This window comes from Pygocentrus nattereri, chromosome 29, assembly GCF_015220715.1.
Source record: "Pygocentrus nattereri isolate fPygNat1 chromosome 29, fPygNat1.pri, whole genome shotgun sequence".
Taxonomy (NCBI): domain Eukaryota; kingdom Metazoa; phylum Chordata; class Actinopteri; order Characiformes; family Serrasalmidae; genus Pygocentrus; species Pygocentrus nattereri.
In genome coordinates, this window is record NC_051239.1 from 16524695 (window position 1) to 16537275 (window position 12581).

The 12581-nt window shown below is 39.1% G+C and overlaps 1 protein-coding gene across 1 annotated transcript in view; it reads left to right on the forward strand.

Moving 5' to 3' along the window:
- The window catches only part of LOC108416551 (sialoadhesin-like), a 15010-nt gene extending 2831 nt beyond the window's left edge, over positions 1-12179 (forward strand). The window contains exons 2-14 of the mRNA XM_037536011.1: positions 49-84; positions 840-1076; positions 2945-2989; positions 3131-3211; positions 7030-7302; positions 7962-8234; positions 8348-8686; positions 8781-9047; positions 9746-9994; positions 10076-10189; positions 10660-10731; positions 10812-10886; positions 11456-12179. Of these exons, the coding sequence (XP_037391908.1) occupies positions 49-84; positions 840-1076; positions 2945-2989; positions 3131-3211; positions 7030-7302; positions 7962-8234; positions 8348-8686; positions 8781-9047; positions 9746-9994; positions 10076-10189; positions 10660-10731; positions 10812-10886; positions 11456-11463 (2069 nt within the window). The 3' untranslated portion in view covers positions 11464-12179. The remainder of the gene's footprint in view (positions 1-48; positions 85-839; positions 1077-2944; positions 2990-3130; positions 3212-7029; positions 7303-7961; positions 8235-8347; positions 8687-8780; positions 9048-9745; positions 9995-10075; positions 10190-10659; positions 10732-10811; positions 10887-11455) is intronic.
- Positions 12180-12581: the final 402 nt, after the last annotated feature.

Below are 12581 nucleotides of genomic sequence, written 5' to 3' on the forward strand. Positions count from 1 at the left end.
TATACTTCACCATAATGCAGCATGTTCACTGTTTCTCTCCTACTTTAGTGCTGGTTGTGCTCATCCACTGTGGACAAACTCAAGGTGAATCATTACATGAAGATCTACTGGATTAGTTCATTAGCTCTCATGTACACCTGCATGCACTTCTTGATCAGGTCTTGATATTGGTACTTTTTTTTTAGCTTTTTTTATTCATGTAGCTTCAGTTATGATGTAGAAGCAGCTCTGTGATGTTTCTACTTTGTGGAAATGCTTCCTAGATTTACTGCACCCACCAGACACTACGGCAGGTTAACATAAGCTATATAAAATCAGCTTAGACTCATTCAAACTAAAACCTGACACATCAAAAGTTACTATGAATGAGTAAAAGCGGTTTATGAAAGACTGAAAGGAAACAAACTAATGAGAAAGGTACATAAAGCAATAGTGAAGTTGTGAAAACAGCCCTTCTGTTCTGCACATATCTGACAGTGTGGTTTACTCAGTGTGTGAAGTAGATCACATATCTTCAGTATGAACCTCACTAAATCTCAATCCTGGTTAGGGCCCTGTAGACAAACATAGACAAATAGCAAAAGAACGAGTGATAAGAGAAACTTTTACATTCAAAACAAAGGCAATTTCTAATTGACGCTAATGTTGTCAATGCATAATAGATCAAAGACATAAAAGGATTCAGTCTGACTGAACAGAAACATTCATTCACAGAACATTCATAGAACCTGGAAACATTAAACTCATTAGTCTCAAATCATGTGATTAGGATGATAAACTACTTCTTATTTTATAAAGACTAAAGCAGCTCTGCTGACTTCATCATTTCACATCAACAGAAAAGCCCAAACTGAGGGTGGAGCCTCAGAGCCCAGACACAGTTACTCTGAGCTGTGAGCTGCCACAGTCTACTGGATGGACGATTATATTGTGGAAAAACTCTGTTGTTTTACAACATGGTCTGACCACGATCACTGAAACACTGCCTAAAGAAGGTGGAGCAGAGTTCAGATGTGCAGCACACAGGGGAAACGATTTTACACCATTCAGTGATCTTGTCAAGATTACAGTAGTAGGTATGTCCTGTTTTCTTTTTTCCTTGTAGACAAATGATTTTAAAATGTAGTTAGTATAGCAGAGAATCGCAGACGACCCCGTCCCCCACAAACTCGGAGATATACTCTTGTCCAACAGTCTTGTCCCAGTAGGCCATGCCTGGTAAACCCCCACGGGGAGGCATTCAGGCAGCATCCTGATCAGGTGCCTGCACCACCACAACTGACTCCTCTCAGTTTGGAGGAGTAACGGCTCTACTCTAAACTCCTCCTGGATGACTGAGCTTCTGACCCTATCAAGCAGAGTGTAGCCCACCACCCTGCAAAGAAAGCTAATGTCTGCCGTTTGTATTTGTGATCTCATTCTTTTGGTCATTACCCACAGCTCATAGGTGAGGGTTGGGATGTAGGCTGACTGGTAAACAGAGAGCTTTGCATTTTGCCGCCTGTCTCAGCCTGTGGTTGATCTCACAATTTCTCTTCCCATCATTGACGTACAAAACCCAGAGATACTTCAACTGCACCATCTGGGGTGCTTAGACCATGGACTTGGATTTGGAGGTGCTGATCCACAGACCAACCTGTTTCCTGAGGTGGTCTGACAGGCACCAGCAAGCTTTTGGTCGCAGCGATGCCTGACGGCTTCCATGATGATAGATTTGAAGAGGTTCAGTTCAGACTCCCTGTCTCCTACCTCTTCTGGAACATGAGAAAAGCTCTCCCAGATCTTTCCGAATAGGAGCCTCTGCCAGTCATTCACAGCACACCCTCACTATTTGCTTGGGCCTATGTGGTCTTCCCTGCCATCTGACCTGACTCACCACCAGATGGTAATGGTTGACAGCTCAGCACCTCTCTTCACCTGAGCATCCAGAACATATGATCCCAAGTCAGACGATATTACTAAGACAATCACTGACCTTTGAGTCAAGGAGCTCTGGTATAACGTACACTTATGAACATCCGTGTGTTTGAACTTGGTGTTCGTTATAAACAATCCATGCCTAGCATATCCCTAGAATATCCCTAGATCACACAAGCTTATCTGCCATGGCAAGAACCCTGATCCAGGAAGGGTGTTCCCAACATATTTAATGTTATTTTAAAATAATTTCATGAATCTTCAGAGTATATATGGACCATTCTACCAAAGTAGAAAATGTATTTAAACCTTATGTATTTCCATTGATTGTTATGATCTATTTAAATTAAATATGTAAAATCTATGTTTTTCATTTAAAAGATACTTTGATTTATTTTAAAATGAAAACAAGTTGAAAATGGTTTGCCGTGTTTTCAGGTCACTACAGAAACACAGTTTTAGTCCAGAGGTGCAGATTTATTTTAGGCACACTCTTACGTTTTAGAGCAGGATGTGAGGCTGAATCTCTGTCCCTCATGGCCACATAGAGAGAGCAGAAAATGTGTCCCAAAGCCTGAAATCAGTGTGTAACATTAAGAACTGTCATTACTGAAACACATTTTCTTCAAATAAGTTTTTAATTACCTTTGTGGTTGACTCAGAAGATATGTTTGATAGTCATGTACCAGCTAGCATTTCTGACTGATGCTTAGAATTGGCTAAAATTGTCACTACGGCAACAGTCACTACCAAAACATTTGGTACAATTTCAGTAATGATAATAATAATAATAATCAATATTATTTGTTACACACTTTACATTTTAAGCAAATCTACAATACTGTCATAAACATTTTGTCACTGATAAAACAGCCTGAAATTCTTTGTTCTGATAAAGAAAATATAATTAAAGTATAATTTCACTTAAAGCAAAAGGATTTTAGTCTAAAGTCCAGGTCCAAATTGGATTTTCAGCACTGAATCAGTTCAGTAGAATGACGCTTAAACATTTGTTGACTTTGAACAGAGAAACCAAAAGCTACAGTGAACGTCCAGCCAGCTGGTCATGTGTTCATCAGAGAGAGAGTCACTCTGACATGTGGAATAGAAAGTGGAGATGACTGGAATTATGAATGGTATAAGAATAATAATCTTCTCAGAGATGCTCAAAGGAAGAAATATGAAATCTCTAATGTTGATCAGACTCATGCAGGTGATTATACCTGTAAAGGAAGACAAAAGACAAGCCAAACATTCACACGCCCCAGTGAAGCTGCTACACTGACTGTATCAGGTGAGTGTGGCATCCATTAACAGTGAAATGTGTGGTAGAAAATTTTGGACTGTTTCAAATGCAAAAAGCAAAAGCCATTAAATTCTGTATTTACCGCATGAACTCAACTGCATTTCCCATGTGAGTGATCACTGTCATTTAAGAGATGAAGCAATTTCAATGGCAAAACTTCAATCGACCAATCAATCAATCAATCAATCAACCTTTATTTAACCTCAAAAAGCAAATTTAATAAAAATTTACTCAAATCAAGTAAATATAAAAAATTAAACATTAATAATACAAATACATAAAATGCAGTAGAAAATCCATCCATCCATTTTCTAAGCCGCTTCTCCGTCAAGGTCGCGGGGGGGTGCTGGAGCCTATCCCAGCAGTCATCGGGCGGAAGGCAGGATACACCCTGGACAGGTCACCAGTCCATCACAGGGCAGACAGACAGACAGACAGACACTCACTCACACCTAGGGGCGATTTACCACGGGGAGAACATGCAAACTCCACACAGAGAGGACCCCAGTCACCCAGCAGAGGAATCGAACCCAGGCCCTCCTCGCTGTGAAGTGACAGCGCTACCCACCGCACCACTCACAGTAGAAAATATTAAACAATTAAAACGTAGCTAAAAAGCGTAAAAGTTAAATCTAAATAAAATAAAAGGAGGATAAGATGAAAAAGTAAACAAACATTTTATTACATGACTAAAATAATAGTCGAAAAATCATAATTAAAATAGGAATATGAATAATAATAAATGAACAAACATGAATAATAAATAATGAAAAAAACAATAATAGTAAAAATCAGGTGTATTTATATTTGCATTTCTATGTTTGATGGTTGGAAATTTTTATTTGGAAAAGTTAAATTCTTTTGACATTTAATTTCTAATGTCCTAATATTCTGACTATGACGTGAAAAATTAAATAACAATCTTCATCATCATCATCATCATCATCATCGACCGTTAGTCCAGACAGGGTCGCGGTTGCTGTTGGGAGAGCAGAGAATCCCAGATGACCCTGTCCCTCGCAACTTCCTCCAGCTCATTCCTGGGAACCCCAAGCCGCTCCCAGGGGCTCTTGTCCCGGTAGGCCGTGCCTGGAACACCCCTACCGGGAGGCGTCCAGGCGGCATCCGGATCAGACGCCCGAACCACCTCAGCTGGCTCCTCTCAATGCGGAGGAGTAGCGTCTCTACTCTGAGCTCCTCACTCTATCGCATAGCGTGTAGCCCGCCACCCGACGAAGAAAGCTCATTTCCGCCGCTTGTATTCGCGATCTCGTTCTTTTGGTCATTACCCACAGCTCATGACCATAGGTGAGGGTTGGGATGTAGATCGACCGGTAAACAGAGAGCTTCGCCTTTTGGCTCAACTCCCTCTTCACCACTACAGTCCGGTACAGTGACCCACATTGTTCCTCCTCAATCTGAGGTTCAACTATCTGTCGGAGTCTCCTTTCCAGCACCTTTGCATAGACTTTCCCAGGGCGGCTGAACAGTGTGATACCCCGATAATTGGCACACACCCTCCGGTCCCCCCTTTTAAAAATAGGGACCACCACCCCAGTCTGACAGTCCAAGGGTACTGTTCCCGAGGTCTATGCAATATTGCAGAGGCGTGTTAGCCATGAGAGCCCCACAATATCCAGAGCCTTAAGCATTTCTGGACGAATCTCATCCACCCCACCATAAATAACAATCAACCTTTTTAAATTGGATTTCACACTTTATTTCTCTCAGTAAAGCCGCACTACATAAATTGTTTTTATTAAAATGGAAAGAAGCAGCAGGAGAGGGCTTTCAGAATGTCCTGCGCCTGCTCTTAGCTACATGTACTCTGAGACTTTAACCCAAATCTATGTCTGGTTTTAAAAGTTGGAAAAAAATCTATGTAAAACTGGCTGCAGCAAGTTTTTCAAATTAAGTGGAATATGTCATCAGCTGTACTGCCAACATCTCCACCTATTTTGTTGTACAATCTTCTTAGGTCATGCGTGACTCTCCCTCAAATACATATGAATGAAGGAGACTTACATCTTGTTTTATCTTCTGCCCAAATGCTGTGTGTTTAGGCTCAATTGCTAGTTTCATTCATAACATGTGGTGAATGCACATGTTATGTTACTTGCTTGAGTCCAGCACAAAAAACTTTGTACATCCAGCCCAGTGTATTAATTAATGTAGCTCATCTAATGGACACTGGCAACTTCAGATGATGGGAGTAATTGGATTTTTCTCTGTAAACTAACAGAGAGTGAATACTGTCATGTATGTTCAGAGAGAGTGGGTAAGTTTTAAAAGTATTTATCATCTTTGAACAGAGAAACCAAAAGCTACAGTGAACGTCCAGCCAGCTGGTCATGTGTTCATCAGAGAGAGAGTCACTCTGACATGTGGAATAGAAAGTGGAGATGACTGGAATTATGAATGGTATCAGAATAATAATCTTCTCAGAGATGCTCAAAGGAAGAAATATGAAATCTCTAATGTTGATCAGACTCATGCAGGTGATTATACCTGTAAGGGAACACAGTCAACAGGCCGAATCTACACACACACCAGTGCAGCTGTTACACTGACTGTATCAGGTGAGTGTGGCGTCTTTCTCACTGTATTTCTATCATTAAGAGTTTAAAGTGTAGACGTGCTTTGCAACTATAAAAACATCATCCTGAACTAAACATGTCAGCAATTTTCTCTTTATTATATAAAGTTTCTCAGAAGCCTTAATGAGTTCATGTACAGTGCTGTGCCAAAGTCAGAGACCACCCTTCATTATTTAGTTTCCAGTCAAAACCATAAAACAGAAATAAAGCAGTTCTACAAGTTGGTCATTTTTCTGCACTGGAAAAAACAGAAACGTCCACACATTCCTGAGTTTTCTAGCTTTTCACTTGACAGTTTCAGATCATTTAGAAAATCATGATAAAAGATCTTCTCATGGTCTGCACTAATTAACCAACTGCAAAAGTCTCATCTCCCTTTGTTATTGTTTCTATGTACATCAAACTTTCAGCTCAGGCTGCTTTATAACAGACTAGAAATTTCAGTAGTTCAGCAGTTATTTTTACAGGAGGTCTTTCAGGGGTCTTTAAAGAAGCAGTACAAAGAATGGCCTGTTAGTGTGCTTTAATATTTATCTTTACACACAATATTTTAATGATGAATGTGAGCACTGAACAGTCCTGTTTAATTAATAACTGTCAGCAGCCGAGTTATCACAATCTGTCCAGTTAGTTAACTGACCTTCATATTGCTTTATAACGTCTTTCTCCTCAAACGTCATATTAAAGTGATTTTTAGCAAATACAGTAATCTGGATCAGGTTCAGCATAATTCTGTCTGTTAATGGTTTTAACACTGAGCTGTGAGTGAATCTCCCACAGTGTTTAAGCCAAAACCTTTCCAGCTTCATGAATGATATAAAAACGACACCAACATCCAGGTCATTAGGACACATTTGTGTTTGTCAGGCATCATCTGTTCCTCAGTTACACTTTTCCATCATTTCTTGGCCTAATAACACTTTTCTTTTGATCTTCACACTGTTTCCTCTCTAATGATGACTGAAACAGAGGTGTGAAGGTACCATGTGTGGATGACCTTAATAAATTACATTTTCCAAAATTTGATGATAAATTTGTTGCATTAGAAACATTTCAGTCTTGATGGAGACGTTTATTCTCATGTGTCTCATCATGAGTAACTCAACTATCTGTTTTACCTTAAACATTAAACCAACGTGAAAGATCCATCTCTAAATAACATAAAGCTGAAAGTCTAAATTCTATCAGCTGAACTTTGTTCTTCATCAGCAGTAAAAGTCAAACCTACAATCACCTCAAACCCTGAAGGAGCTGCACTGACAGGAAACACAGTGACTCTGTACTGTAAACTCCATCAGTCTGCTGGATGGACGTTTTACTGGTCCAAACACACACAGAGCTCTGAGAAGGAGACCATCACCAACGTCTACACCATCAGCTCAGTTAGTCTCTCTGATGGAGGTCAGTACTGGTGCAGAGCTGGCAGAGGAAACCCAGTCTACTACACACACTACAGTGATGCACTCTGGGTAAAAGTTACTGGTGAGTAAGAGATTTTCACTCAGTGATATTTTATAGTCTGAGGGTTCGTTGCTTCAGATCTGTACAAATGTTTCTAGACATCCTTCCTTAATGTCTGAAAGTGTGTAAGAGTCAAAAAGCTGTTACTGAGAAAATCTCATGAACAAAAAAGAAGAAAGTTTACACTTTTTGTGGAGGATCAGTGCAGATTTGGGTTGGTGGATTATTTTTGTTTAAAAGCTTCATAAAAACAAGAAGTTCAAACAAATTTAATTCATCATGCAACACCCTCAGCAGGAGCTTCACTAGACGTTTATGGATGGGGGGGGCTAAGCCTGGTGTGGGGGGGCATGGTCCCCCAGGAGCATTTTTAATGGCCCCAAAATGTCTGTTCATGATGAACTTTAATAGGAGGAACAGCCAGAAAATGTATGATAACTGGTTATTTGGTCAAAGTTTCACACAGTAGATTTGCCTCTTTGTATTTTGTGTTGAGCACAAAGTTATTATGACTAAAATACTTTATCCACTTACAACAGATCAAACTTAATAAAGAAGGAAAGCATGATCTCTGACCTTTGCACAGTACTGTGTATTAAATGATGAGCAAAATTCATCTTTTAATCTCAAAACTTCAGCTCTCATTTTAATAACAGTGTTGAACTGTGATTTACTTACAGACAGCACTAAAGCTGTGGTGTCCATAAAGCCTGATAAGCAAGTGTTTAAAGGAGAGACGGTCACTCTGAGATGTGACATGCAGGCAGGAGGAGACACTGAGTGGACTTACAGCTGGTATAAAGATGACCGTCTGTCCTCAAACAGAAGAACACAGGAGTTCACAGTCAGCTCTGTTACAGAGTCTAACGGTGGTAAATACACCTGCAGAGGAGACAGAACACATGACATTCAGAGCTCAGAGATCAGTGATGCTGTTACCCTGACTGTGTCTGGTGAGTCTGTGGGTTTGTTTTAATATTCTCATTAATTCTACTGTATGTAATGATCTCATCACTGTGTAGAAACTTGATGTAGTCTATGATATTCTCCATGTTCTCTCTGTCAGATGTAGCTCAGGCAGTATTGAGTGTGTCTCCACAGAGCTGGCTGACTGAAGGAGAGTCAGTGACTCTAAGCTGTGAGGTTACAGGCTCCTCTACAGGCTGGACATTCAGCTGGTACAGAGCTGCTCTCTACAGACAAGGCTTAGAGCAAATAAGAGACGTTCATGGCAAAGTTCTGTATCATGTAGAGCTCCTGTCAGACAGGGGAAGAGAAGCTGGAGGCTCCTACACTCTCAGTTCTGCTGCTGTAAATCACACAGGAGTTTATGTGTGCAGAGCAGAGAGAGGAGAACCAGCCTATCAGACACAGTACAGCACTGTGCAGACACTGTGGATCACTGGTGAGGAAATATAGAAGTGAATATTTATATATATACTTACACTTAAGAACATATCCAGCATCATGCTCCATGTGTATCTTGTGTGGATGTTCAGGTTCATCTCCTCCAGCCTCTCTGATCATCAGTCCCAGCAGAACTCAACACTTTAGTGCTGGCTCTCTCTCACTGAGCTGTGAGGGACAGAGTGACTCTACTGGATGGAGAGTGAGGCGATACACACACAGTGGGGAGGTGTCAGATTGTTCATCAGTTACAGGATCTACATGCAGCATCAGCTCCCTCCACACATCCCTCACTGGAGTTTACTGGTGTCAGTCTGAGTCTGGAGGAGGAAGTGATCCTCTCAACATCACAGTGCACAGTCAGTCTCTGTTACTCTTACCAATAACAGGTTCAATACAGAAATATTTTAAAAGCTATTTAATGAATTAATTGTTAAAAATGTAAATACTTCCATACTAGATTAACACTTCAGTATAGGAGGATGTTATAAAGCCCTTATTACATCTTAACAAACCTATAGCTGATCATTAACTGGCTGCTCATCACTGCTTTATTATGCAGTAACTGAAGTGATTTAAGATCATTTTTATTTGTGTATTGTACATCATTTAGTGCCACAGCTCTCAAAATGTATTTATTTTATTTTTTAAATGTTTCACTTTTGTGTGTCTGTATTATATTTTACCTGTTAGCTGCTTTTGTTTACATTTTAAAGCAACTGTCAGCCCAAAATAATTATAAATTCTATAAATAATCTTGTGTATTATTGTTACTAGTGATGGGTTTACTTATTGTACTTATTGTAAATTAATAATGTTACAATTACATAATAATTACTAATGAACTCTTAATTAAATACCTAAGTAGTTACATTGTGTCCCATCAGAGTTGATTATTTTTATTGTTTCTTATCAAAACAGGACTTTAGTGTTTCCTTTTGATTCTTAGTGAATTACCAACCTGATCTCTAAAGTGAACTCTAAAGTGCAGTTTCTAGTTCAAATGTAAATCTAAGAAGTTGTGACTTCACTCTGTATCACTTTCTCTCTCCTACAGATGGTGATGTGATTCTGGACAGTCCTGTCCATCCTGTGTCTGAGGGAGATTCTCTGACTCTCCGCTGTTTATTTCGCTCCACAAAGCCCTCAAACCTCACAGCTGATTTCTATAAAGATGGATCACTGCTCCAGACCCAGACGACAGGAGAGATGATCATCATTACTGTCTCAAAGTCAGATGAAGGTCTCTACCACTGTAAACACCCAGAGAGAGGAGAGTCACCACAGAGCTGGCTCTCAGTCAGAGGTGAGAACAGTTTCATGTTATCTGATTCATTCTGTAACTCTATAGATCACAAACTGTAATAATTCATTGTTTCTTCTGCAGCTTCAGGTTCTGGTGTAACAGTAGCAGTAATAGTCGGAGTGTCAGTGGGACTGAGTCTAATCTTGCTCCTCATCATCATACTGGGCCTGATTTGCTGCTACAAGAAGAGCAAAGGTTTGAAGACACACTTCCTCTGTCCTGTATGAGTTCATGCAGCTGAGTAAAGACAGATTTCTGTGAGCTGTGCTGTTTGTACTGGCGCTGATATAGAAGTATAGTTTGAATCTCTAATTCAAAGATGTATCTCTGTCTCCCTCTACTGGAAATCAGCAGAACACCAACCAAAGCCAGCGTCTGTCAGGGTCTGGGGGGTCTCTCTCAGGAAACCCACCACTGCAGGCTGCTCAGTTTGCATGACTAACATAATCACTAGCATTTAGTTTTTATAGCAGTTACACTGTTTCAGTAAAAGATCTCATTCACTCTGTAATAAGCAGTGATCACATTTATGGATTACTGATTTCATATTTAACAGGAATGCGACTAAATTTCCTCTTGTTCATTAATACTTGTTTATAAGTGAGGTGTCTGTGATGATGTGAGAACACAGTGGCATCTCTGATGAGTAACTTCTTCTGTTCCAGGTGATTCTGCAGCTCAGCCCAGTGATGACACTTACGCTGAGATTATGACTACAAACAGCTACAGAGGAAACGGTAAGAACTGCATCTCTACAGTAACAGATATATTTTCTCTTTAACTGTCTTTGATATAATCTAAATTATTTCTGTATCAGATGAAGCAGTGAGGAGACCAAATGATGTGACTTATTCCCAAATTGAGATGAAACATTTCAACTACCACAGTGAAGGTATGAATGACCTCATATACTTTAATGTTCTTCAAAACATCTCAGCACCTAGTACATCTCATTGTACATCATACTTTTCCACTGAGAGAAACTAATTTAATGTTCACTGCTGGACCTTAAAACCACTGCTGTACCTTTAAGGGAACGTTTACATTGTTCGTACCTTGATTAATGAAAATGTTCCTGCACAGAACCTTTATTTCTAACAGTGTAGTTACTGTGAGTGTAAGTCTATTTCAGAGGGTCTGAGCTCTCTCTGGTTCCTCTTTGTGTTTTAATATCATGTCCTCCTGTTTGAAACTACATTGTGAACACGACACTTGACCGACTTTCTACCTCTAATCTGGCGACGTGTCTCAGGAGATACGCACTTTTTTAAAGTCGCTGATTAAAACCAGGAACACTATCAGACCATGTTTCCTTCATCAGCCTGTTTAGACAACAGTCATGATTAGTTTCATTAGTTTATGTTACTGTTTAATACAAAATTACTTTAATTAATAAATTATCACCTACCACCTGTCAAACACACTAAAATATAAAAGTCATTAGGTGCTTTTCTCTTGTAGGTCTGTGAAGAAAACTGCTGCTGCTGCTGTCGCAGGACAGAAAGTAAGCATTTCCAGAAACTCCTGGTTGGGTTTTAAGGAGTGCAGACAGACGAGGATCTGAACACATTTAGACTGTCAGAATCATCTTTAATATCTGTATATCTTTCAGTAACAAACGCTCTGTTAGTGTTTTATACTGATGAAGTGAGAAGAGTCACTTTTTCTCGTTGGTGTATTAATGTACTTTTCTAACTCTGACTCTGAGTTGAGGAATAATCAGATATTCTGAACTCGGCTTTGATGATAATATCTGGGTGTATTAGCTAGTAAAATGAGTTAGTTAGCTAGTAGAGTGTAATCTGAAACTGTACCCTCAATATCTGTACCATATATATCTATCAATATACCATCTGTCTCTGCTGAGGAACTTTTATTTGCTGTACAGTTTCCTCTCGTCTGTTTTTGCACTGCTTATAGCTCAGTAATTTTATTTTATTAGATTGTTATTTTGCAGGACGTGCTACACTGCAGTCTTCTTAAATGGAGTTTAATACTCTCTGTTATGAGTAATAATACACTGTACACCTACAGACAGTATTTATCATAGCAATATTAAACGTAATATTAAGACATACTAGCACAATGTCAGACATAATAATATAAGACATAGTCACACAATGAGTTTTGATGCTTAATGTACTTTAATTTTTTTTCATTTTAGATATTTTATATTGTCCTTATGTCTAACCAAACTAAATCATATTCATATATATAATGATGAAATACAGTGTGGTCATTTGTTCTGATCTTCTCATTCTTAGTGCTTTCTAACCTGTTGATCTTTTATAAATCAGTTAAAGTTTTATTTATAGTTATGTTATGTTTTATGAAATTAAACATTATTTTGTTTTCTTTAATTAGCTTAAGAAATCAATCAGTGTAATAAAAGCTATATTTTTATTCATTTTGCTAATGTCTGGAATTAACACAAATAAACATTTTCTAAGCACAGCACCCCTTATGTTCTGTTCTTTATTTAGAGACAGATATTAGCTTTGATCAAGCATTAATTTTCCCAGGGGAAACTTCAAGCCTTCTAGGCCCTCAGAAAAGGCCTAATGATTTCTGGGAACTGAAAAGTGTT